We start from the raw sequence: 27,125 nt of genomic DNA on the forward strand, positions 1-27,125 counted from the left end.
TTGAAGATAGAAGTTATGAAGTTATGAAGTTATGGGGTGGAAAAAAAATAAACCATTGACTTGAAAGTATCCACAGTGTTACCAGAAAGATGTAATTTGAAGATACATGAAAGAATGTGAGTGCACTTACTGTTTGTGTTGTACATGATGGATTCATTAAAAATGGGGGCTATATCCAATCTGAGAATTATAGGTTTCATTACCATTGTTTTGTTTTAGTTTATAGAAGAACTGACATGGGAAGAAAAAACACAAACACAATGCAATCAGTTGATTGGCATCATTTGATTTCTAGTGATATTAATTGTGAAACAAAAGGTGGAAAATCATTCCTCCCTCACCAACAGGTCACTTTAAAGAATCTCATTGCTATAAGGCCAGTACACAGTGGAGCTGAAGACTTGAGCCAAGATCAAAAATCAGAGTAGAAGTCACCAAGGGATGTACACGGATGAAAAAAGCGCGAGATTCAGTCAAAAGACTGGTATATGTGGTGGGAAGTAAAGAAAAAATACACAAGGAACTAGACAGGTGTACAGTTGAAAACGAGTAAATCATTAAGGCAAGAGGAAACTCACCAGAGCACTAATTCTATGAACCAGGAAATGCTAAACTAACAAGAACATCTAAATTGGGTGCCAGAATGAAATCATCGCTATAGCACTTTAAAGAAGTTGAAAGGGTTTCATGTCATCTGATTTCACTGATGTGGATGCCATTGTTTGTTTGAACGAAAGGAGGGCATTTATCCTTTTAGCATCGAGAGACTATTTCTACGACATTCATGTTAATTTAGGTTTTCTCAGTCAGAAAAAAAAAATGTTCTGAGCCCGTCTGTGTGTTGCTTGTGTTGTTGTAACAGGGGATATTTACCCTGGAGTAGAGTGTCAAAAATCCTGGCATTCCTGGCATTTAAGCCCATGTTGTATAGAGCGATGTTTCAGTATATTGCTTACTTGAAATGAAATTTCACAGACACGGACAGCGCTGCCATGTTTTTGAAATAATACGAACCTTGAATCTCAATACTCTCCAAAATATTTTATTTATGGTCTTGGAGACCATTTCTACTCTTACTGCTTTTGTAGTCATTGTAAACTGTAACCAGTTCTCAATTACCATCAGTGGCATTTCAGTTGTTTCTTTTCTTTTGATTTTAAACATGAACATAACCAACAAAATAATTATAATTAATCCCAATGGGGAAATTTATTCTTGAAATTAGCCCATCATGGATGAACCATGAGCAGTAGGCTGCCGTCCAGGGTCAGTGTCTTGCTCAATAACACTTCAACACTAAGGAGGAGCCAGGAATCGAACCAGGAATAATCGGTTCCGCCACACCGCCCCTAAAATGGTTGAAAGTCAGTGTGCATCACGGCTATGAAAATTAGAGATGGCCAGCAAGAACTTGATTTGGCCAAAAGGAATCGCAGAGTTTAATTCATATAAAACACTGTTAGGAACAGCTCCTCATAGGAGGTGCTGTTCCCAATAATTCCAGTAGTCCACTTCCATAAAAAACTCCAAAGCTGGCACTCTTCCATCTCCTTCACATTTTATAACAGAAATTGAGAGATTGAAAACCCACTTTGAGGCTTAAAATGTCCCGACCCTGAATATATATAACCAATTAACATGGATGGAGAAGCGGACAGCGTTTACTCAGACTGATTGAAAAAGTTTCTCATAACATTCAGGCCAAAGTTGAATACCTTTTAAAATGTTGAACAGGCTGTTTAACATTTCCAAAATCCTGTTTTTCATTGTGTGCTCATTTCTTTGGTGCACTGATATCTTTTTTTTTTTTTTGCTCATGAGTCAGACGGAGTAATGCGGAGCGATCCACATCGATAACCTGCTGAATGACAATTAATCACCATCAGACAAATCATCCCTGTCTCCTTGTCTGGTTTTAACCTTCAAAAACACGATTATATGTTCGGTAATGTGCCATGTCATTGGAGAAAAATTACCAAGTCCCTCTCAGACCTTACTCCTCTGGCTCTCTTTAGTTGTTTTCAACATGGATAATGTAAAAAAAAAAAAAAAAAAAAAAAAGGTATATATACACCTGATTTACTGTGAATTGTCACCGCTTATATATTGTATCTTCATTACAATCCTTTTTGAGTAAGATGTAACAGAGGGAACAAAAACTCTGTACAGGGATTTTAATTTACTTAACATTACTTAACAGAGCATGTTAATCTGAGAAACCCTGCTAGAAACAGCTGTGTGGTTTACAAATAATGTAAAGAATAAAGATTATATAAATGAGAAATTTACAACGCGACAAAATTACATAGTGTACAGCACAACACAATAACCGGACAAAACATTGAGATACCATTTTTGCGCCTTTTTGCGTATAACATAAAGATACAGTACAACAACCACAAACCCTCATATACAAAAAAAATGTTATCACTTACATTCAAAAAATTTAAAAAGTTACAAGTCGGACCATGGTTGGATTCCGACAAGAGGACCTTTCTGTTTGGAGTTTGCGTGTTCTCCTCGTGTCTGCTTGTGTTTCCTCCGGTTTCCTCCCACAGTCCAAAAACATGCAGCAGATTAATTGGAAAAAATTGGGAAAATTGCCCAGAGTGAGTGAATGGTTGTCTATTTGTATATGTCATCCTGCGATTGACTGGCGACCAGTCCAGGGTGCACCCCGCCTCTCGCCGGATGACAGCTGGGATAGGCTCCAGCATCCCCTGTAACCCTGCGTGCAGGATAGGCGGTCATCTAAAAATGATTTTTGGCCATCAAATACAATCAAATAAACATGCCATATCTGTAACCAGCTCTCACATTACTTTACAAAAGCATAATGAGCCATTAGCATGCTATCATTAGCTTGGCATGCTTGGGAATAGAGCAGGAAGGGGCACACACCATCCCACTACCTTACTTGTCTTAAATAAACACATTCTTTCAAAAACTCCCAACAGGTAGCCATCCTTGATTCTATTTTGTGTAACGGCCGTCAGGGTGCTGCTATCTGAAAGGCCTCCACTAACCAGGACTGCGAGAACACAATGACGTCATTCGTTTCTGCCGGCCCTGGTTCAGGAGTTCGTGCAGCTGGTTCTCGACACATCATCTGGGCAGAACATTATTCTCACTGGGTGTCGAATAACTATCGTGGGATTGGTCAGAAACTGGAAGTGGGTGCGGTTGATGCAGAAACGCGGAACTCGCACAGACGGTTATACAGACATGGATAGTTTTAAGGAGCCACTGGCAGAGGCGGTGAGGAGGTATGGCAATCTATGTATCACATCCAGTATAGCATAGAAAGACACATAAATGGCTAGTTATATTTGGAAAGAGGTAGCCATAGAGGAGAGTGTCTCTCGCAAAAGATGGCCATACCTTCGCCACAAATTTGCAAAGGCCAAACAGCGTCTACAGATAAAGACAAATGTCATGGGCAGAAAGAACTCCTTGTTCTTGTTCTTGTTGTCGCCGTGCAGGGAGCAAGAACAAGCTTCACACTTTTCGTGGAGTATGTGAAGTCTCCATGTTATTCAGGAGAAAACAGGAAGTACACCCTCAAGTATACTCACCAAAATAACAATGTTGTGACCCAAAAGTGTCGCCAAGTGATAAGAATCAGCTGTAAGAGCAAGAGCTCAATTGCAGTTTGTTTCCAGCTTCGGTTAAAACAATCAAAATAAATGTACTGACACGTAAACAACTTTGTATTTGGTACTGAATGAATGAAAACCACCTGAAGGCTAACATTGTATAGGTAATGCTAATTTCGTACCAAGGTTGATTCTGGCCCTTTACAGCTAATATTGCACCTTTGTGTAAATGAAAATCTTTAGATATCTGCGAGCACTTTTATCTCATTAGCATCTCAATTTCTTAGCCAGTTGAGGCTATTTGTGACATATGAACTGAATATAGGTGTTAACATTGTTTCCTTTAATTAAGGTCTGTCCTCCAAAAAAAAAACAAAAAAGGAAGTTACCCTATATGAATATCCCACAACAGGAAACATTTATCAGACATAAGCATTTATACATTTCTGTGTCTTTCCTACCTGAGGCTATCAGACTTTTTAATTCCTCTTCCTTCAGCCGCAGGGAATCTCAAAATCTTTGTACTTAAGACCTTAAAACACTTTATAGCCTTGACTTTGACACTTTATAGTTTTATTTGTATTTCTTATTCTCCCCCCTTTTTTTTTACTGTTTATACAATTTCCTACTATTATTAATATTGTTATGTTTTACTTGAAACTCTGGCACAACAATTTCCTTCGGGATAAATAAAGTTGTTCTTATTCTTATTCTTATTCTTTTTTTTTTTTTTTTTATGAAAAGTCATGTTTGGTCTGATATGTTATAATGACATCTTCCTTGGCCCACACTGCAGCCCAGCGAACAGTCAGGCACTCAAAGAGGGGAGTCGTCTGCTCGGACCAAAGTAAAAAAAAAAAAAAAAAAAAAAAAAAAAAAAGGAAGAAAAAAAATGCAGCCATTGAAGCGCTCTGCCCCCAAACTTTAATGGTCTCTTCATTGGCCCAAAGTATGCCCTCCTTCAAGGTAAAACTTGGCCTGCCAGTTTTGGTGCAATCCTGCTAACAGACATGCAGACAACCAAACCAAACAAATCACATCACTTTCTTGGCAGAAGAAATACTGTTAACAAGTTCGTCAGCCCTCAGTGTGGTTTGCATTCATTTCAGTTTCACTCACTGCATCAACATCTCAGACTTCTCCCGGATTAATTTCCAGGATGTATAAATTACCATTCTGCGTACAATATTACTGTGCGTAGGAGTGAAAATTGGGCACCTACTTGTATTTGGTCAACTACTGATTTTAAAGCTCCAGGGAAATGCTCTCCAATGCTCAGTCTGTATGAGGTCTTTGTGTTTGCAGAGAACTCCCTGTGGGCTGCTGCATAGTTGTAAAGCACTGACTTGCTGTTACTGTACAACCACAAATGTCTTACAGTACAGCCAGGGAGAGCAAAGACAGCAATGTTACACAGCACATCAACCAGTACACATTCACTGGTCAAAGGATACAGCAAACCTTTTAGTTCGGTCCCACCAAAGTCACATTCAATTCAACTCTGACTGTAGTGACCTACTGCACACCCTTGTAATTGCAAAATAGGTTCACAGCTAACCCAGGGAATTTAACTTCACCCCGATCCGTTGGTAATTGTTTCATATGCTGCCCCAATTTTAGCAATCTGGATCAGTGCTCTATAGAAAAAAAAAAAAAAAAAAAGAGAGAGAAAAAATCCAGAAAATTTGAAATACAGCCGGCTGCTGATGCTGCCCCATGGAACAGCCTGCAGAGCACACACAGGGCCAGTAGTGTGTCAAGCTCAGTGTAATTAAAGGGTGCTGTAGTACGAGCAGGACTGAGGTGAAGTTTGTCCCACTGACTCTGGATATTTCAGGAGGTGTGTCTGAGTGACAGAGTTGGGAGGAATGTTCCAGCAGGAGTCTGAATCTTCGCTATTAATGCTGGGGTTTCTATGTTTACAATTGCGCACCTTGTTTGTCTGGTTACCTGCTTATAGGTTTGTTTATTTTTAATAACTGGCACACCAAATTAAAAGTTTATATCAGCCGAGTAAAAGAGATATTTACATTAGATTTTTGGCACCAAATGCATTAAGTTCGAGAGCAAATGTTTGTTTCACAAATCAGAATAGATCGCTGTCATCACAGGGGATACGATTGCTAGTGTGCGAGACTGGCAGACAACTTTCTGTCAAGCCTCGTAAAAAGCCCCACGAAAGTTTGGAAAACACGTCTTTTTTATGTTTCAAAGATTATGATTTGGCTAAAACTTGAACATATTTGTAAAACAATACTTTTCAATTCAATCCAGGATTTTTTTTTGTTACACAATGTCCCTTCGGTGTGATCCAAGCCAAGCAGCCTGACCAGACAGAAATACATTAATGGATTATTTGGCTGCAAAATGTTTCTTTTTTTCCTGTTCATTTATCTTTGTTTTTTTGTGTCACTTGTGTCCCTTAACGTCAACAACTTAACCAACAAGAAACACGATGCTACCAAACAACTGGTCAGCTCTTGAAAACATGACAATTGAACATTGTAGTCTGTAAATGCTGGTTAACAACCTCGTGATTAAAAGTCATTTTAATGTGTAATCTGATTTCTTAATCCCAGGGATGTGAGGCAGACACCTCCAATGTCACAGCAAAATATTTTGACATTGATATTAACTTTAGACACAACAAAACCTGCAGGTCAATAAACAGTATATAAGGTCTATATAATATAAGGTCACATTTCTTTTTAAAACATATCAGAGCATCCAATAATTTCAGTAATTACTTCATAATCATTTGCAATAATCAACTAAATAATCAAGCATTTCAGGTAGGGATGTCTTTTCCCCCCAAATTCAACAAACATCGATATTGTCTTTGTAAGCTGTAATGAATAACCGTTGGAATGTCACTAAATGTGCATAGCGACGGTCCTCAGTAGCTGGATGTTGCCATTCTGCAGTGATTTTTGTCAGATTATGGCATCAAATAATATGCATTATATTTTTGAACACACACTGTTAATGTTATGTCTTTTGTTAAGGCAGTTCTAAATCCTGCAGACCCTAAGAGCAAGGCAGTATGAAATGCCCTGATGTAATAAAGTCTATTGTAGTTTGGCAGAGGGACAAGTTGAATTACTCTCGATTCTCTATTGGCAAAAGTTCTTTACAGACTCTGGCGCTCAGAAAAGCACCATAGACGGAATCCTGAAAAAAAGAAAAACTTTGATTCCCCTGCTTTGGTGTCCTCTGTCCTTCATATATTTCCATGCGAAGAATGATGTAGAGTCCCCACTCAAGATTGTCCACGCAGGCGACAAACTGAAAGCTACACAAAACAAAAGCAGTGCAACTCCTCGCAAAACAGATGCAATTTACTTCCATCCAGGTCTGCAATGATTAATTCAGATAGTCTGTTTTGTCTGTCAGGACTTACGTGTAAGGTAGGTTGTCAGCGTCATTGTCTAAATCAACAGAGATGATGAATTGAATGAAGCAATTCCCTAAACTACACTTCAATGTACAGCAAAAGTCTGTGGCACAGGGGCTGCCTGAAACTCCAAGTGAGAAAAAGGAGTTACTGTTTTTTAGGAGGTTTTGAACCCAACCAACCAAGTTGCTCGATGTTTGAGAGACTAGACAAAATCCATTTATTTCTTTAGTGAGCGCTGTTCAAAGACAATGACTAAAAGATGTACAATGGCGTATCGCTTTCTTCAAAGAGTCGGTGTCTGATTACAGGATTAAACTTGCAAATGAAATAAAGGGATTTTTCCATCAAGAGGGTTGAGTGCTTTGGTTTGTTTCTGTTTATTCAAGTTAAATGTGCTTTTACTAACATCTGGTTTTCGCAACCTGCTCTATGGAATTCCATCTTCCGGCTGATTCACTTCTAAGGGGTCTAATTGGAGACAGACGCACCTCAGATCCAGGATTACCCGCTAAAGAGGCTCACTTGTGTTCAAACAGCACCAGACCATAGCAAAGTCTTATCAGATTCTGATGTGCCTTTGAAACCTCAAATATTTGTTGATTAATTCAACACATCCTCATACCTAGATGACAGAATAGGTGGATTGCCAAGGATTACCATCACGACATGCAAGAATAACTGTGATGCGACTCACATAACATCTCCTTACAAGACCAAGACATGGTCATGGTCAGCTTTGGTTAAATTTAAAAAGAATGGTTTGGTTTTGAGGGACAACATTCAACTTCCCCAATGTTTAAACATATATTCCACCTACAAAATATCTATATGTCTTCTTCTTTCAGGGGTCGCCACAGCGAATCAACCTTCTCCATCTAACTCTATTCATTGTATCCTCCTCTTTCATACCAACTACCTTCATATCCTCTTTCACTACATCCATACGTCCATACTACGTCAGCTTCTCTTTGGTCTTCCTCAAGATCTCTTGCCTGGCAGCTCCAATTCCAGCATCCGTCTACCAATATATTCACTATCCTTCCTCTGTACATGACCGGCCCACCTCAGTCTGGCTTCTCTGACCTTCTCCCAAAACATCAAACATGGGCTGTCCCCTAATTGACTCATTCCTGATTCTATCCATCCTTGTCACTCCCAAAGAGAACCTTAGCATCTTCATCTCTGCGACCTCCAGCTCTGCCTCCTGTCTTTTCGTCATTGTCACTGCTTCTAGTCCATACAGCATCGCTGGTCTCACCACTGTCTTGTACACCTTTCCTTTCATTTTACAGTACAACCCATCTCTTCACCTCTTTTCCACACTCTCCACTGCTCTGGACTGTTGACCCTAAGTGCTTGGTATCCTTCTTGATCTCCTCTCCCTGTAGCCTCACCGTTCCACTCGGGTTCCTCTCATTCACACACACAAATTCTGTCTTACTGCAACTAACCTTCATTCCTCTCCTTTCCAGCGCATACCTCCACCTCTCAAGATGTTTCTCAACCTGTTCCCCGCTCTCACTACAGATCACAATGTCATCTGCAAACATCATGGTCCATGGAGATTCCTGTCTAACCTCATCTGTCAGCCTGTCCATTACCAGTGCAAACAGGACGGGGCTCAGAGCTGATCCCTGATGGAGTCCCTCTTCCACCTTGAACTTTTCTGTTACACCTACAGCACACCTCACCGCTGTCTCACAGCTAGCGTACATGTCGTCACAAAATATCTGTGTGAAACAGGAAATAAAAAAGACTGATGGGTCAAAGAAGGGAAGTAATGTAAAAACATGTCTCTTGATTGCAAATCAACCCCCTGTTTGAATAACTCTTAGATGGTATTTATTCTAAAGCTCCATTATTGGGTTTTATTGCATTTTTGAGAAGACAGCCAAAGAGAAGCACTGATTTTTGCAGTTGCTTATACCAGTAGTCACTGACATCTTTGTCAAGAGAACCATTTGGAAGAGGAAACGCATTTAATGCTTATTGGAGAGGGTAATAATTGACCTTTACAGGTATAAATCTGTAGAATAGAATACAAGTAGAAATGCTTTCATGATCACAGGCTGGGACATCAATGTGTAACAGAATAAAGTGATCCATTGGATAAGGGAAACTGCAGAAAGGCAATGTACAGCAGATTTCATTAGAATGCCTTATTTGCAGTTCTATATGGATTTACAGTGCAATGGACGAATACGTCAGTCAGATTTGCTTGTTGTGTATTCATATACGCAAATAATTAAATGTGTAATGAACGACAAAGACCATTCATATGAATCTAAAAAATATGAGTACAATGCTAAGAGTGATGGCTGCAGTATGAAGGTTTTTTTTTCAGTCATGTATTTTGCAGGAAAAAAAAAAACAGAAAATTCTTCGGTCAAGCAAGAAGCATGTTTGAAATATGGTGCAATGCACAGGGAAAAATTACGATTTTAAACGGCTACCGCAAAAAAATAGCTTACAAGGGAGGAGAGCATCACAGATGTGGATCTCTCTCTCGCAACAAATTTTTAAATCAAGTTATGCCCTTTCTTAAATGTATATTCGCACATATATAATGATTTTACAGACTCCAGTTCTCAGTGGAGACAATTGAGGTGCAATCAGAAATTTCCCTACTTTATCTTAGTCTATACTCAGACAAATTCCCAGAAAAGTATGCTATTCTGTTTTAGTATTATTTCAAGTTTCGTTTTTCTATGTGAAATAAAATCACGCCGTCATTACTGACAGCATGAGCAAGAGATGAGATCATCGAGCAAGGTTTCGTGAGTTGGGATCTCAATGCTGCTGCAAGCTGTTTCTGCTATGAACTGACCAAATCTTTTGTCTTATCAAAATGTCCCTCCATTTTAATGTTTGTTTGTTTTATTCTTGTAAATTTCCAATCCTGACTGACTGAATTTGTCTGTCATTTTCTTGCAGTGGTAATCATGTGCTTGAGAGCAGACAAAATCCGAGAGATCATGCTGGGTGTGCATAGACGACGGCTCACCAATGGCAGTCATATGTTTTTCAACATTGAACTCTTCAATTCCTCCTCCTATGGTAAAGTTAACTGACGAATGATAAACTTTATGGTTATATATTTGCTTTCTTTCCGACTGTGGCGCATTTTTTGGACACAATTCTTTGGTCAGACTCAGTGGATTAGAAAATGAGAACTGCAATGTTTTGCTTGAACTTGCAGACATATCTAGTCTCTTTGGAGATCATTCTTTATAAAAAATAATTTGGAAATTAATCTTTTTCACATCATCTGCTGGTGTAGACAAGTAACCTCTAAGGGTTAAAAGACAGGCGACGCACTGTGAGATCAGGGATAAGTAACTGTCCCATGTAAGGGCTCGAACAAATTCACGATGGATGATTTTAGTGTTTTTAAACCTGGGTCCAAATTTTTGGTTTTCTAGTTCTAACAGGACCAAAATGATTGGGGTCAGTAATGGCATCTAATTCACTGTGTGTGTGCCCACTAGTACATAATGAAGCTTGAGATGCAAATTCAAGAATATTTTTATTTTTTTTCGAATATTGATGCTTATAAAGTTCCTCTTAAATTCTATTCTAGGCAATGGCTCATGGAAGAGAGGGGACAAATTTGACAACGAAGCAAGAGAAGCCTACGCCTCCCTGAACACCGTGACTTTGCTCAGGACAGTCAAGCCTGAATTTGAAAACTTTTCCCTGGAAATGAAGAAGTCCAGTGAAAAAATTGGTTTTGACAACTGCAAAGACTGTGGGAGTGTATGTACATCTGTGTCTTCCTGGCATTTTACTAACCTAAGTTAATCATTCTAAATATGTAATCTATTATGACTTTGCAGGTTCGGTTAGTGTTTATTTGGCCTACAAATGGCAAAACAATCATTTTGTACCATAAATGCTGGTTATTTTTAATACTGGATGTACATGCTAATTTTTTACATCATGCTTTTTTTTTCTATCACTGAACAGATTTCTTGTGTCCTGAACAATTACATGCGTATAATCATGAAAAATATATCTGAGGATAAGAATAAGCTCCTTTATTATGGATAGGTGTTATAACCAATTTGTCCAACCCTATACAAACAATGTCAGATGGAAATATTTACGCAACACAAAAAGTGGAAGTCAACATTATCTGCTAACAGTTTAGGGGAAATTTTTACACAGCAGTGTATCGCTTCATACATACATGCATACTTACATGACGTTAGTAAGATCACTTTATTACACAGCTACAAATTATAACACTCAATTCATCTTGAGTTCCATAGTGAGATGGAAGCCTGTCTGCCTAAGTACTTTGTTTTATTGAAATAAAAGTGAATGGAAATAACTTTGCTGTATTAGAAATAAAAGTTATGCACATTAATTATTTTAAAGGGCAATATTGTATGGTTGCTTTAGTGAGACTTTTGTATTATGGGACATGATCCGACATATGTTGCAGTAACACTATTGAGAGACATTAGAAGCAGAAGCAAATGTTTATTCTTGAGCTGATAATTATAATAAGCCTACAAAAAAGAGGTCTTTCCTTAAAAAAGATCTTCCAATCATGTTCTGTTTTTATTTTCTAAATCCTGTTGCATTTCAGGTGAACATGTTTGTTGAGGGATTCCACGATGCAATGTTGCTGTATGCCATCGCCTTGCATGAAGCGATGAAAAATGGATACAATAAGAAGAATGGGACAGAAATTACCTCACAAATGTGGAACAGAACATTTGAAGGTAATTATAACAGTTGATATTCAATTGAAAAATGACTGCCTCAACCCTTTTATAATTGATAAAGGACAAGTCCTTGGATTTGGACTGTTATTTGTGTGTGTGAGAGAGTTAGTGGCATATACTGCAATATTCTCTTGTGTGCATGTAGATAAAGCAAGTTATCAATGTTGTAACGATGAACAGGAATTGCTGGCCAGGTATCCATGGACGTCAATGGTGACAGAAACGGAGATTTCTCTTTGATGGCCATGACAAATACTGACGCTGGAACTTATGAGGTAAGAAACTAGATTCTCACTTTGCCACATGCTTTTCATGGGTACTAAAGTCAACATTGGGTTGTAGCATTTTCTCAAAATATGGCCTCAAGTGTTGAATTTTACAGTTGTAAAGTCGTTTTTTTCTCACCCCTCCATAAAGTTAAGTACTGGAATGTCATAAATCACTTTCAAATTGTTATTTTCCAAACAATGCAGCCTCAAATCAGACCAATCATTTACACCATTGAGATTGGAAGCTTGGATTAGCTACTTTCCTTTTGATGGACCATTTTGTAATTCTAGTTATCTTTCAGGCTTATTAAAGTTTTCCTGTGTAAAATATGCATGAAGGAATTGTATCTGATTGCTGTTGGTTTTCAAAGCGGTTAAGAAGTTTGCTTTGTTATACAAGTATGGACAACAATTTGCCTCAATACCTACATATGACTGACCTCACACTTTTTCTTGCACTTTGATGAGATTTTAATCTGAAAGGAGCAACTTTTATAGCTATTTTTATTTTGTGAAGGCGAACGAGTTTGACTACCCTTTGAAATGTAAAAATTACTTGTTTCCATGGCTGCTAGTATTCTTTGTTTGCGGTTGGTTTGGCAATCCGATTATGGTCTCTTCAAATCCTCTCCAAACATACTGTAAGCACACATGCAGTAATTGAAGAGATGAGGACAGACTTTGACTGTCAGTGAAAAATATTCACCAAATCTTGTGTCCAGCCATACACAGGAGCGGCTGCTTCAGGCCCACATCCAGGCCATTCCATTCATTCAGATCATCATTCATTCTCCCACAAATTATCTTGGGCTTGATTGCATTGGCAGCCAGTTGAATGAGTTGACCGTAGTGTCTCTTTGCCGAGGGACATACGCTGAGGTTTTCTAAGGACGCACAAAAACCTTACCCGGCCATATAGGCTCAAATTATTTTCAGCGTATTCTGGGCTGTCCACAGGGCTTAAAGCAAATTTACACACTCGCAAGTTCATTTTTGGTAGTAAAACACTTCAGGGTGTACTGGAGGTTGTATTATGATGAGGAATCAGAAAATTACATCACCTGTTAAAAGCAGCTTAGAATTAACTGTGAGGTCATCTCCACTTGACAACCTCACCCAACGGACTGCAACTAGACATCCTATCCGTGAACAACATTAATAGAATCGGTGACAAAGGCCAGGCTTGGCTGAGTTCTCTTATGTTTCATTTTGTACCAAGACAGCAAACACAGCTCTAGCAGTGCTGGAAGGGGGGAGTGCACGATTCATATCAATGAATACAGTACCTCATACTCATGCTACAACCCCCATAAAACATCCCATGGCATGCAGTTGAGCTCATAGCACAGGTCCACAAAGTGAAGGTAGAGAGGTTGAGTGATGAACCCTCCAGGAGCCCACAGTGAGTGTAGATCTAGTCAATTGTTCTTTGACAGAGGTAGAATCCAAATAATTCCTACCGAATCAATTGTTTAACAATTATCCAATCTCCTTTTTCATTATCCAAGGGTAAGCTTAACCCAGGTTGAGCAGTGTGATTCTGCCTGCAGTTGAGAGACATCAGCCTAGCCTCCTATTTAAAAAGGAGAATCACCAACGGGGTTTTTTTCACTCCATAGACACTGTCCACAACCGCCGTTTAACCTGAAAGACGTATGTCAGCCAGGGTCCCGCAAGGTCAAAAGCCTCTGGCATGTCCAGATGAATCTCATTCACACCTCGTTCCTTGGCTCTTGGGAGCATCTTAATGACCATATGAACTTTAACTTTCGTCTTTGTGGTGCTCCATCACTATCTGATAGTCTCCTGTGTCGAGATCGACAGGCCTCTCTTTCCTCGGGCGAGGCCCTGCTTTTTTATCAGAACATCCTTGAGAACATACGAAAGCCCTTCTCAAAATCTCCCGCATCCAGGTGTTTATGATTGCCACCAGTGAAGTTGCTGCCCTTCTTGCCCCCTGGTTCTTGTCTCCAATTCGGGGGGACATTCCTGGCCTAGCAATGCCTGAAAGCCCCCCTTTTTTAGCATCTTAGTGTGTCTCCACAACAAGTTGTAATGATCCTCAAAGAACAGCACAGGATTGCTGCAAACATGGACCACTTGGAATCTACGTCCCCAACATCACCTGAAATGTTCCTAGCTCATCCACATTAAGCAATCCGTTATGCCACCAGGCAGTGCACCATTCCAGAAACTACTCATTGACTTAAAGAAGTCTTGAGACTCTGACGCACTGTTCTGCACAACAGTGCAAAACACCATCAGTGATCTCCACCCCTACATAATTGTGAGGAAGTGATTATTTTATTCCGATAGAAAACCGAGGCACAACTGAGGACATGCCAAACTGATGTGATGCAATCCCTTATTCCTTATGCTTATGTACACTCCTCACTAAGCTATCCAAACCTTCTGTTAGGTTAAGGTAATGACAGGTCATCAGCAAACCAGGAACAATCACTCAGCTGAGACCAACCCTCGAGGGATCGGACTTGAATGTGACCTAATGAAAAATGAAAATTCCCCAAAAATAATTTAAAAAATCATCTGTGCATTGATAATAGAGAAGAGCCTGTACTTAAAAAGTGACGCATTTGTATTGGTATTTGCACTTTTCAGCACAAAATAGAATTTTGCCTCGATAAAAACATGGGTAGCACAGTCTGCAGTGGTTAACACGGTTGCCTCACGCCAAAAAGGACCGCATCTTTTAAAGTTTTGTATACGTGTACATATTCTCTTCATCTGCACGGGTTCACTTATAGGTAAATTTGAAACTCTGAATTGTGTATATCTCCTTTTGCAGCCCTGTGACCTCCCACCCACCTGCAGTGTAGAAAATAAATGAATGAACTACCTTCACAGGGGAAAAAAAAAGTTTTTGTTTGTAAAAGGACCAGTATTTCTTTTTGGCTCAATTATAATCAAACGGGAAGTGGATAATAGGACTCTTTAGCATACATTTGTTTGCTAATAGAGTTTGGCATTTGCTGTTATAAATAATGTGTGGAGTTTTGTTTTTGCTTGGCTCAGTTTGAATTGTTTGCCAGAGGCCATTGAAATGCCAAGTTGGCTGACCCACATCCACTGTCCTCCTTGCAATACTAATAGTCTGATTCGGTTGTTGCCATCTCAACTAAGTAAGCATGGTTGATGCGCAACCAGCTACACGCCATAGTGAACGTCAGACTGAAATGCTTGGAGCTCTGGTTTGTCTGTCACCATGACTACAAGGCTTTGGTATGATTTTGTGTGTTATGTTCTCTGTACTCACAAAAACAATACACTGAGGCAGTAATTTCCAACTGAAACCCTGGTACAAAAATTCATAGTACAGTGTTCAGACCCTTATCTGCAACAGGTTAGTTTGAGTCCATCAACCTTCTTGAAATATTTTATACATACCACAACCACAGCATACCACAACAACAACTGATCCACTTACAGGCTAATATATGGTAGAATGGAGAGATGGGTTCATGTTTAAGGACTTCATGCATTAAAATAACTTTTAAGTTTAATATAGGTCCAGGCAAAACAATTATTAACTTACTATAACCTTATTGAAAAAAATGAGCATTAACAGAATTATTTATGTTTTATATATTCGCAGTTCATTTCAAAAAGGAAATCCTGATGGAAGTACTGAAACAAAAATTTAGAGTAGACGTTATTAAATTGTTCTCACATAATCAAATGAGCATATTATAGTGTTGTGTTTATTAAATATTTTTTCAGGAAAATGTCATCATACACAAAGTGATAGAAAGTATTGTGTGGACCATAATGTGATACCTTCCATACTTGATGCTGGTTGCTCACCCTAAGCAACAAACATCCAGCATAAGGATTGTTTATCATCCTTATTGGATATTAGCATTTTCCACAATTGCATGTGGTGATGCTACTTCATCCCTTTCCATTTCATTGTCTTCAGGTGGTGGCCAACTACTTTGGCGTAAATGACACTTTCCAGCTGCTGCCGTCCTTCAAGGCTGAACATTTCATGCTGAAGGAAATGCACATAACCCACACAGAGATACCAGACAAGTCATGTAAATGATAACTTCCCCTATGCTGCAATGTTGTTATTAATTTATTACATAAAAACTACAGTCTCGTCACTCTTTGTTTTGTTTTTCCCAAACAGGTGGACTGGGAGTGTCGGCACTGACTGGAGTTGTAGTGGGAGCTGTTCTGGGAACTGCAATGCTTATAGCGTTTTACATTTTCAGGTAACAATACGCTAACATGAACTGACGCATAATTTTCCATAATGACTCTCCAGATTCTTTCAGTGAAACTCCGGGGGTTCGTTCAATCCGTTTTATGTATTTTTGTTGCTACGTCATTGAAAACCCATGTGTTTTGAAACTTAAAAAAAAAAAAAGCGGAATAATACAGTTAAGAGCATCATTTTTTTTGTCCTCTGAAAATAAAGTTGAAAAACAAGGCGTGCTATTTAATGTGATTTATTCTGCCACAGAAAAAACTACAGGATTACCATCGAGCGCCGCACACACACCGAGGATTGTGACACTGGGAAGCACCGTCAGTTACGAGAGGATTCCATCAGATCAAACTTCTCAGCTGCATAATCAGAAGCAGTAGCGATCCACTCATAAATTTGATAGTGGCCAAAGACTCTCAGTGGCTGCAAGGAAAGCCACACTTTTAAAAATGAATTGTGTGTTTGTATCCTCCAATGTTTTGACTCAATGTAACTCAGGACAATTGTAGCAGTCACACATCACCACTTGGATTTTCCTCCATACAAAGGGTAAGGATTGTAATGTTAGAAATCTTTGGCCACAGTATTATTTGAGGATTTTATAGAGTTTCGTATGAGTTTTTATATAAACAAAGTATTTAGATGGGTGGCGATTGAGATACTACATGGCTGACAGCAGAAGGAGCATTGGAGAGGGTTTTCACATTCAATGGATGTAGTTTCTCATGGAGAATGTATGAAATGAACCAAATTGAATCAACAAAAATCACGTGGGAGCTGCTGCTCTTGTCATTGATCAGAATTTCCTGGGTTTGGCGTTTGGAGAACAGAGACTATGTATGGTCTTGCCAATGTTCTCAGTGTCCTACGTTCCCCCGTTCGATACTCTGTTTACAGACATGAGACTAAGTCAGGGAATGGCCCCCAGGATCATTGCACCCTCGGAACACTGGCCTGTAACAAGTCATATAATTCTGCATCCAAGGTGCATTGGACCTTGCATCTTCCTAGATAACAAACCTTATTAAAAATTGGACCAGCAGAACCAGCTCTTTATTGGCCATCATTTAATTCAAATAGTACGCCAAATTATCAGAACAAAGTGATCCAATGCACTTCATAGCAACATCTATCATCTTCAGGAGTTAAAAAAGAAAAAAAAAAAAATCAATACATTTTTCTTATCCAGAGTTGGTTTCGCTTAAAGTTGCTCAATGAATCCCGGCATGGAATCGAGGTTGATCACACTTGTGTAATGATGAACCGCAGCACATTTAATTTACGGACCACCGCATAGCTGAAGAGATTGGCTATCGCCTCTTATGTAAGTCCATACCATGTTTGACATCTGTGTCCCAAATGTACCTTTTCATAAAGGGGGAAGCAACAGGGAAACAAAGGCAGTTGTGTAAATGCCCTAAACACTGCATTGTCATGTACTGATAGGGTGGGGAAACTGCTTTTGCATTTCAGGTTGACAGTCTTTGTGTTCCGAGGTGGTGGGCAATAACAATGCAAGCCTTTGGAAGACACCTGTAAGAAGAAAAAAAAAACAGGGGCACAAACTAATATATAAATATATATATATCTTTGGGCGGTTGAAATTAAGCTACTGATGTTGTTTTCTATTTTGGACCCAGCAGCCATCAAACAAACCAAATTTCTAATCTGCCACCCAATGGCACCTGCTGCATCTTGTCAGCATACTGCAAAAGAAACTCGTTTATTGGAGACTCTTGAATCAGCGCACTTATATTAAATAAACAGGGAAAATTTGAGATTCCACATCTGTATAACATTCTAAACTAGAATTTTTTTATCAGTAAATATCCCATTTACTTAATTTCGAGCTCTACATGGTGCAGCTGGGTGACTTGACTTTTAGTATGGTCAATCGGAGGCCACGTACCTCTACCAAAACCAATAGCCACTTTTACACCTTCATAGATGATATCACAGTTAACTTTTTTTTTCTTTTACAAAGATCCATGTAGTATTTCTTCATAGAATGACTGATATTTAAAAAAATACCTGAATCTGAACTGTAATGGTTTCTTTCTACTGCCCTGACACGATGCTGAGTTTCAGGAAAATCTTTTCTGGTGCATTTTCTTTGGTCCAGCTAGGAGGGGATTTTAATGCAACCTAAGCCAATAGCAAATATAGCCTTTTAATAGAAATGTATCTAAATCATTTCACAGTCTTTCCATAAATGATGAAGTTACCATTACTTTATTTTATGTATCAATTGTCTTTTAACGACAAATCAATATTCACATTTGAAAATAAATAGATAAATCAATGAAAGCCCACCTTCATGATTTTGTGACTGATCTCGAAATATTTCCAGAAGTAATCAAATAAAATTCAATGCTGTATTTTTTGAGGAACCAATACATACGGAATTAGAAATTTTCTCCATTTAATTTTCCTCAATTTAATCCTTCAGAAAGATCCCAGGTCATTGGTTCTAGTGGACTGCAGCTCCCACTCTGAAGTGACACTCTCCAGAACACAATGACGCATGACAATGATCTTGCACTGGTTTTATGTACAGTAATTGAGTGGAGCATGTTGGGGCCTTTGTGTACAAAACAAATTAAGTGTTCTTTCAAGCTTTAAACATACTTTACAAAGCTGTGCTGAATAGCTGAAATATAAAGTTTCATTTAGTTTTAGTTGTGTGCCAATTTTTCTTAACTAATCTAAACTTGGATGAAATAACGTTGGATTCTCACCTGGGGGCACATGTCATTTTTATCAAGATAAATTAAATCACAAGACACCGCTTGTGTTGCTTGATCACATTTGGACGTCTCATACTAATATTTGGCAGGCTTTCCGTCTGATCTGTTTTCATACTAAAAGAAATATGGAAAGTGGTTGAGGATGACCGGTGGTGAGACAGCTCCAGAAATATTCTTTTTTTTAAGTCCAAATGATTGTATTGTTTCCAGGCAAAGAGAATTGTACACTGATTTGATGTCTTATTACTGCAAAAGCAAAGAATTCTAATGATTCATTCTTTAAATTTAGTTGATAAATTATGTTATTCGTTTGATAAATCATTTTCTGGAGCTTTTAATCATATCCCATCAGGGTCAAAGTGTTTATTCAGTTGTTGTGGAGATGCCACAGTTGTACTTTACATTAATAAACACTTTAAAAAGCCCATGAAGTGGTTTGCAGTGACTTTATTGTGTATCGTTTGGCATATTTAGAATATAGAATACACAGCACTCGTGAATGTTTGCTCAAGGAGCTTGAAGGGAGCGTCAAAACCCGAAAAGGCTACCTCATAATAGCGCTTCCTCAGGAAGTTAAAAAAGGCCGTAGATGTACCGAGAGGAGCTTCTGAACTCACCAAAACATCCTTTTACAAGCCAAAACCAACAATCTGTCTTCGGAGCTTCTCACCTTCTGAAATTGACTTCAAATGTCAAAACATTTTGATGGATGAATGGGAAGAATGACCCAAGGCTAAGCTGTGTGTCATAGGTCTCCAAATCGGATTGGTGGGAAGTTCTTCAGACTTTGGGCACCGTATACTTAATATATTTCACATTGGGCCTCATATGACAGTTTTGCACAAAAGGCCCTGGTTTGTCAGGGCACCTATAGGTCAAAGCCACAACACATCACAAACATTTAAGGTTTTGTAGCCAAACTGCCCCATGGGGACCCATACCCGAAGGGGTTCCTCCTCCCTGCAAGACATTAATGTCACATACCAGCTTTATATACCTTGCTGTGTCCCTTTTTTTGTTATGTTTTTTCTCAATGAATGCCAACTTTTTGTGCAAATCTTTCCATTGTGCTGTCACCTTTCTCTGTTCCGGTATATGGATATCATCTACTTTTGTCTGAAATATCTCTTCAGCCCTTTTTCCGTCTTGTTATTACTTGTTCACACCTCAGTCTCAGTAATGCACTGCTCTGATTGTACATCATCAGCCATTGATGGAATGGAATCAAAACATTTGAGGTTTTGTAGCAACCATTTTGCTCCACCTATAAACCATTTCAGCCCTGTATAGTCGACTTTATTAAAATGTTCTGTCAGCCTTTGTGATCAGTTCCCACATTGATAGGAACATCCTTACAACTGGGTAAATGGGCTAAATGCCTATCTGCATTTTGCCAGATGGAAAGTTTGAATGTGATAGGAAACAAATCATTGTTTTCTATGGGATCTTATGTTGTTGTTTAACCTATTGTAAACTACAGCAGAATAAAGGAAAACTTCAATGTATTTTTCTTCTATGCCACTGATCGAATTCCATCACCTCTTAAAGCACACTGGGGTGCTGCTTGTAAATTTTCCATTATTTAAATTTTTTTATGTAAAGAAAATTTGGGGAATCACATTTTCAGTGCTTATCGTAGCAAATCTCTCACCCTCAAAATGACATTGGAATGTGATTTTGCATGAGTCTCCCCTCACCCTTCCAATCCATTTCCCCCATCTTCAACTTTACCTCCTGCCGATAAAGCTACACCCCTGGCCCGGTCATTTGCAGGAGCAAATGTGGTCTTAATGTGGTCTTTGTGGTCTTCCTCATGATGACATGAAATAATGCAATGTGACCTAAAACCTTTGCGGTTCTAGGCTCCCTTCTGGCTGTCCAGAAAAGCCGATACCATCAACAGAAACCCATGTCCCTCATTCCCTTTCTTTTATTACTTGATTCCTTGATATTATCTACTCTAGTAATTTTACACTCCTATATACACAAACATGGCATATGGACTAAGTGCCTTTGTGATTTGATTTATTTATATACAGGACTGTCTCAATATTGTGATGAAGTTCTTTATCTTCTGTAATGCAATTACAAAAACAAAAATGTCATACATTCTGGATTCATCACAAAACTACTGAAATATTGCAAGCCTTTTATTATTTTAATATTGCTGATAATGGCTTACATCTTAAGAAAACTCAAAAATCCTATCTCAAAAAATTAGAATATCATGAAAAAGTAATTTTTTGTTTTTTCAATTGCATTACAGAAGATAAAGAACTTTATCACAATATTCTAATTTTCTGAGACAGTCCTGTATGTTATATACTAATAAATCATCGGGTTTTTAAGTCAGTTGCAAGATGCACTTTAGAGATCCACCACAGCAGTCGTCTGTCTCTTAATAAGTAATAGTATTTAGGACATAAACTGGAAGCAAGTAGTGTGTCATTTCACATTTCATTGAAATGCTGCCACTGAATGCGAGATTTTAGAAGTGCGTAAGTGTGCTGCAATCGATACAGCACTATTATCGATCTAAATAACCTGTCAAGGCTTGCTCAGAGAACCTACGATGGAGATTAGTGAAATTACAGGAGCGGCACAGCGGGGACAGCAACTTGGAGGATGTAAAAGATGTATGACAGGGAGTCAGGAACAAGTCAAAATCGAGGGAACACGGCGGCCCGGTCTGTGTCAAAGCCCATGACTTCCCATGTCTCGGATGACAACATGATCACAAATCTTTGTGATTGTGTCGTTGGATTTGAGTCAAGAATCCGATAAAGAAATTGAAGAGCACATCAGTTTTATTTGAACGATCCCTGTTTAGCAACAGCTCTAGATTTGTCTTTATTGGGACGATAACCCCGTCGGTCTTTAAATAGGAGCACATAGAGCACATCTATCCATATTTATCATCTTTAACATGTTTACACGGTATGTATGTATATTCCAACCAAATCCAAACTTGATACTATTTGCTCTGAAGTCAGTCGCACCTTGCCCTTGGAGCATTATTTGAATTATTTATCTGGAATGTCTGAGAAATGTTGAAACTGTAAGTAAAGCCAAGATTATAATTGCAGTTTGGCTGCTTCAGTGTTTGACAATATCTGACAAAATCTGATATTAATGTATCCCCTCTGCATCTCACCATTTTTCTCCACTCTGTAACTTATGAAGTGTTTCACCAAATCTTGTAAAACTTTACGCTGGATTCCATTCATTTTTGGTCAGTGTTACTACTCCCCGTTAGGAGCCATGTAGGAGTGGTCATTTAACAAATGGTTGATTCATTATTACTTTCTCTTAAGACAAAGATCCAAAGGGAATTGTTTAAAAAATGCTTTTCAAATGTTTTGGGGTTTTTTTTTCCGTTTTTAGATTTATTGATTATTGCTGTTTGCTGCTCTATAACCAAACTACCTATACAACTATATTTTGATATACAGTGGCAAAATTACCTTGTTTGCTGTCAGGTTCATAAAAGAAATGAATAAGGCTCAAACAAAGACAAGTCTCATATAATGCAAATCATGTCAAGCAATGTAAAAGGAACAGATCCATCTTTTTGCTTCCCAAATTGTATTGTGACTATACACTTCCCTAAGAGCCAGATTCTCACTCAACCAAACTGAAAGCCACCATTTTTAATTAATTAGTTTCCTTGCTTTCGTGTGGAGAGGAATGGCCTGTTTTGTAAGCAAGGAATTCCTTCCTCCGAAGGAAACAACAAAAACTACATATCATGCAAGAGTTGGGCTTCGGCTGACAGGAACAGGATTGAGGCGTCTGTCAATATCTGTGGTGATGGATGTTTCCTTAGTGTAGTGAATTTTGTTTATTTAAAATCCACTCCCTGAACAATCCCAAAGCTTTGACTGTAGCCTCACGTGTAAAGACACTTTGTCCCTTCGTGTTTGTGAGGAAAGACAGAGTTCCTGCATGATGGAATGTAAAGCACTATCCACCAACTTGGTGAGCAATTTCAAAAACAACATTTTGCTTGTTTAGTGTTTCTAAAACGACAGGTTTTCCAGATAAAGAATTGTTACCAATTATTCATCAACTACAGGGATCACCGATAATCAATCAGCAAGCAGTAAACTGATTATCATTGTATAACATGATACTATCCCACAAAGCAGTGTGAAAGTGCAAAGCTTTGAGGGGGAAAAATAGTTCTGCATAGTTTCATTTATCAGAATAAATCTGGCATTGCTGAGTAAAGTACTGGCTTGTCACATAAAATATCTGCAGTAAAAGTCAGTCCATTTTAAAGAAAGAGAATATTGTTGCTTTAAAATCACCGATCCAGAGCAAGACAGGAGCTCGGGGGAGCTGAGAAGGCTCGGTTGTCTGTTTTTATTGGGGAAAAAAAGCAAAAAAAAAAAAACATTAATTTTCCAATTTAATAGTTAAACTCTTAATTAACATGTCAATTTATATTCCAGAACCTGGCTTGATCCATGGCAGCCCTCCTGCCAGGCACTCACCAGGAAAATCTAAACTATTATTGTATCATGTCAGCTAGAAACAAGTAACCATTAGCACTCTTTCACATTCTACCCAAACCGCTCAAAACAGACAGACAGGCAGGTCCTGCTCGATAAAAGGCAGTTTTTCCTTGCCACTGTCACCAAGTGCATCCTCATGAGGGAATGTTGGGTTTCTGTAAATCATCATAAACCAAGAATGTTGTCCAGACCTGTTCTACATGTAATGTATCATAAGACAATGGAGATTGGAGCTCCAATTAATTTTTGCACATTGAATATCCAATGTTTGGACTACACTAGGCTTGAGGTTTGGCCCGGTTACAAGGCTGAAACATTATGTTGGTGGTTGCCCGTGTTTTTTTCGGGTTAGACGTCGCTTTTATAACTTTTTTTGCTAATTTGGCCTTCCAGAACACCCCCTAACAGCCATTAATGTGCTTTAAGCCCAAATAAGTGGGCAATGGAATTAACATCAACCCAGTTGTCCACAACCCTGAGCCAGAAATGTTTCCGCTGCATCCACATTAGGCCGAGTTACCAGAAATACTGTAACTATTTCAAAAAATTGTTTAAGGCACTCTGATTTTGGTTACTTGCGGATACACATGCGGATATCTGCATGAGACACCTCCATGTCACCAGTCCATTAAATGCAAAATAGCTGCAGGACTCATTACATTGGGAAAAAAAATAAACTTAAATGACTTTTTGACAGTACTGCAATGACAAGATTTGCATTATATATTCTTATCTGAAATCACTTGAGGTAGATTCATGAGGATTTCTTAAGAAGTTTTTTTCTGCTTCCACAGTCACCCATTCATTTTCTCAGTGCACATGGCATGTTTACATGTCACAAAGAAGGATAAAACATGAAAGAAATTTGTGTTGACATTATCCAGTTGCATGTGAGGTCGGAAAACAGTGGCATCTCGGAGGGATGTTTGGAGCGATATGTGCGCTTTGATTGGAATCAACATTGTAAACATCACAGAGGGGGCCAGTCAGCGTTAGCCTCAACAAAGAAAACTCATTTTGGTCATTTCCCTATCAGAGAGCCTGCTCTGTTGATTTGGACAGCATCCATCTGGCCATCATCTGTTAATTTCAATGACGTCAAAAACCTTTTATCAGATAGTATTCTCACACTCCACATGGCCAAGTTGACAATTTGCACTCGGTGGAATGCGTTCCCTCTCAGCTATGAAAGAAATGGCTTCCTTCCTTCTTTACTTTATCCTTCCTCTCTCATTAGCCCGTGCATACTTTATGGCCATTTCACTTTCCCTCCGCACACTATGTTGTTCTTTATGGTTGAGTCAACCAAATCAATCGTGAGGCTGCGCTTAATTGCGGTGTGATTGTGTTGTCATGAAAATCTCCTATGTAATGGGTTTTTAAATTATGGCTGATGAAATCTGCTGCGTATGCATGTCTGTGTATGGTTAAAAAAAATCAATAATCATATAAATAACATGACAAGCTGCAGGATAAACTATAACAGGTACACAAAGAATAGTAGCTTTATAGGGTCTTAGAATCCATCAGCCCCTAAGCAGGAGAATTTTGTGGATTATAATTTGCTGTGAATAGACTACATCAGTTTCAGCAGCTATGGTGCACAAAAATTACTCCAATTCCATTTATTATTTCATATGATTTGCATTAAGGCACATTTAGCATCTCAGTGTCTAAATAGTTAACGTGCTGGAAATGTCAGACAAGCAGGCCGTCCAAAGCTAACACGAATCTAACCATAAATCAGGAATCTGTTTTCTGCGCTGACTCAAATAAAAGTATGGTTGTGATGTGAGCTCACTATTTTGAAAGAGCTCCATACTTGCACTTTAAAAAAATGACAGTCCTGTAAGTACAACACATGAATATTGTGAATGTGTCAAGTGTCTCCAGTTATGGGAGTTTGTCGACAGGTGTGTCAAATATGAAGTCTGGAGGGAATAGCTCTGCTGCTCTTGGGTAAATTAACCGGTATGACTGTCTGATGGTGACATCTGCAACACCGGCAATATCTCCTATTTCTTTCTGAGTTTTCTTCACCGTAGATGCCTGGGAAGCCATGTAGATGGCTGCAGCAGCAACTGAGATGGGGCTCCTTCCAGGAACCAAGTCCATCTCCTTGGCCTTCCTGGCAATGAAGGTGGCAGCCGCTTGCACTTGCATCGGCAAGCCAAGGCTTGAGCAGAAGCGGGACATGAAGTCTCCGGTAGTGATAAGGTCCACGCTTGTCTCCAATTTCTTGAGGATCAGTTTGAAGCACCGCCCAATCTCCCTCTTGGAGATCCTGGAGACAGCGCAGATCTCTTTGAAAGTTCTCGGTACTCCCTCTTGTCTACAGGCAATGTAGAGGCATGCCGAGGCAATGGCATCATTCGCTCGCCCCTTTAGGCTCTTCTGCTCATAGACCTGTTTGAATAAATTGTTCGCTCTATCTATGATGCTCCTTGGTAGGTTGATGCGATCTGCCATAGTGCAGATTTCTTTGGAGGCATTCAAGATGGCCCGGTCAAAGCTGCTCATTATCCGCCTGTTCTGATACTTCGAGTTACCGAATTCATCGAAACTTACAGCATCGGTTCCCTTGCTGATCATGGAGGTGAGGTCACCCCCATTCAGCAGCGGGTTCTGAGTGTCTCCCACTCTGGACGGATCTTTGAGAGTTTTCTCATTGGAGAACGTTCTCCACTCCGAGCCAACATCAATTACACGGTCACCTACGACAAGACCACATTCAGTGCAAACGATGTCCCCTGCTCTGTAGTCCTCCACCAGAATGGCATTCGGGTGGTAGGGACACTGTACTCTAGAAAGGGGCAGACCTTTTCCACAGCCTGTCAAGGCCATGCTTCTTTTGACGCTGCCAGTGTACTTAAGCAACAGCATATAATATAAATTATATAGCCTCCCATTCATTCGGACAACGCGTCATCTGTGATGTCACTGTGAATTATCCCGATCTTTTAACGACAGTATCGTGAATTCTGTGATGTTTGTATTGCACAGCAAAGACAGTGTCCTTCAGAGTCCCGTTGATATCACAGACTTCACGCTTCTTCACAAAATTGGGTTGATCACATATTCCTAAGAAAATAAAACCAATACAGGTGATAGCTGTGACATTGCAGCGGGAAACCAGGCGGTCTATTTTATCACCCCGAATTGTTATGTAATTAGTCTTGACAATGAACCAAAATTTGCGTGTATTCTTCATATGCACAGAAACACTGTGAAATCAGGATAGCATCAATGCTGAATTTGTCCGGCGCCACACACAGGGCAGTAAGGTGAATACAGTAAATGCACGCATAGATTACATTTCTTCAAAATCCTGGAATGTGTGAAAGAATACTTCATAGAATCAGCTGTGTTAATGTTAATACCACACCCTTAAGTTTATACTGTCCCAGGTTGTCCATACCAATAACTTGGCAGCTGTAATTAGGTGTTGCCATGATAGTGATTGCCAAACTCTACATTTACTGGCAACACAGTGACAGAAAGATTACAAACAAACCAGTGTCCCTATTTGTATTTGTTCATCTAGATGTGTCCAAATTAACAGGAAAAACCAAAGGGTGGGAGTTTCCCCTCAACTGCCAAGAACGGTTACTTTAGTTAGCTACTACAAAGCTGTG

General features: G+C 39.1%; 1 protein-coding gene and 1 pseudogene across 1 annotated transcript in view; one reads left to right on the forward strand and one right to left on the reverse strand.

Annotated features, from left to right (window-relative positions):
* The window catches only part of npr3 (natriuretic peptide receptor 3), a 32,667-nt gene extending 13,269 nt beyond the window's left edge, over nucleotides 1-19,398 (forward strand). The window contains exons 2-8 of the mRNA XM_086169267.1: nucleotides 9,928-10,050; nucleotides 10,574-10,749; nucleotides 11,588-11,723; nucleotides 11,907-12,001; nucleotides 15,933-16,050; nucleotides 16,146-16,230; nucleotides 16,482-19,398. Of these exons, the coding sequence (XP_086025393.1) occupies nucleotides 9,928-10,050; nucleotides 10,574-10,749; nucleotides 11,588-11,723; nucleotides 11,907-12,001; nucleotides 15,933-16,050; nucleotides 16,146-16,230; nucleotides 16,482-16,593 (845 nt within the window). The 3' untranslated portion in view covers nucleotides 16,594-19,398. The remainder of the gene's footprint in view (nucleotides 1-9,927; nucleotides 10,051-10,573; nucleotides 10,750-11,587; nucleotides 11,724-11,906; nucleotides 12,002-15,932; nucleotides 16,051-16,145; nucleotides 16,231-16,481) is intronic.
* Nucleotides 19,399-25,383: 5,985 nt separating this feature from the next.
* On the reverse strand, nucleotides 25,384-26,334 carry LOC147221616 (transcription initiation factor IIB pseudogene; annotated as a pseudogene).
* Nucleotides 26,335-27,125: the final 791 nt, after the last annotated feature.

This window comes from Fistularia commersonii, chromosome 22 (genome assembly GCF_037954325.1).
Source record: "Fistularia commersonii isolate RoL2024-O1a breed Wild chromosome 22, RoL_Fcom_v1.0, whole genome shotgun sequence".
Classification (NCBI taxonomy): Eukaryota; Metazoa; Chordata; class Actinopteri; order Syngnathiformes; family Fistulariidae; genus Fistularia; species Fistularia commersonii.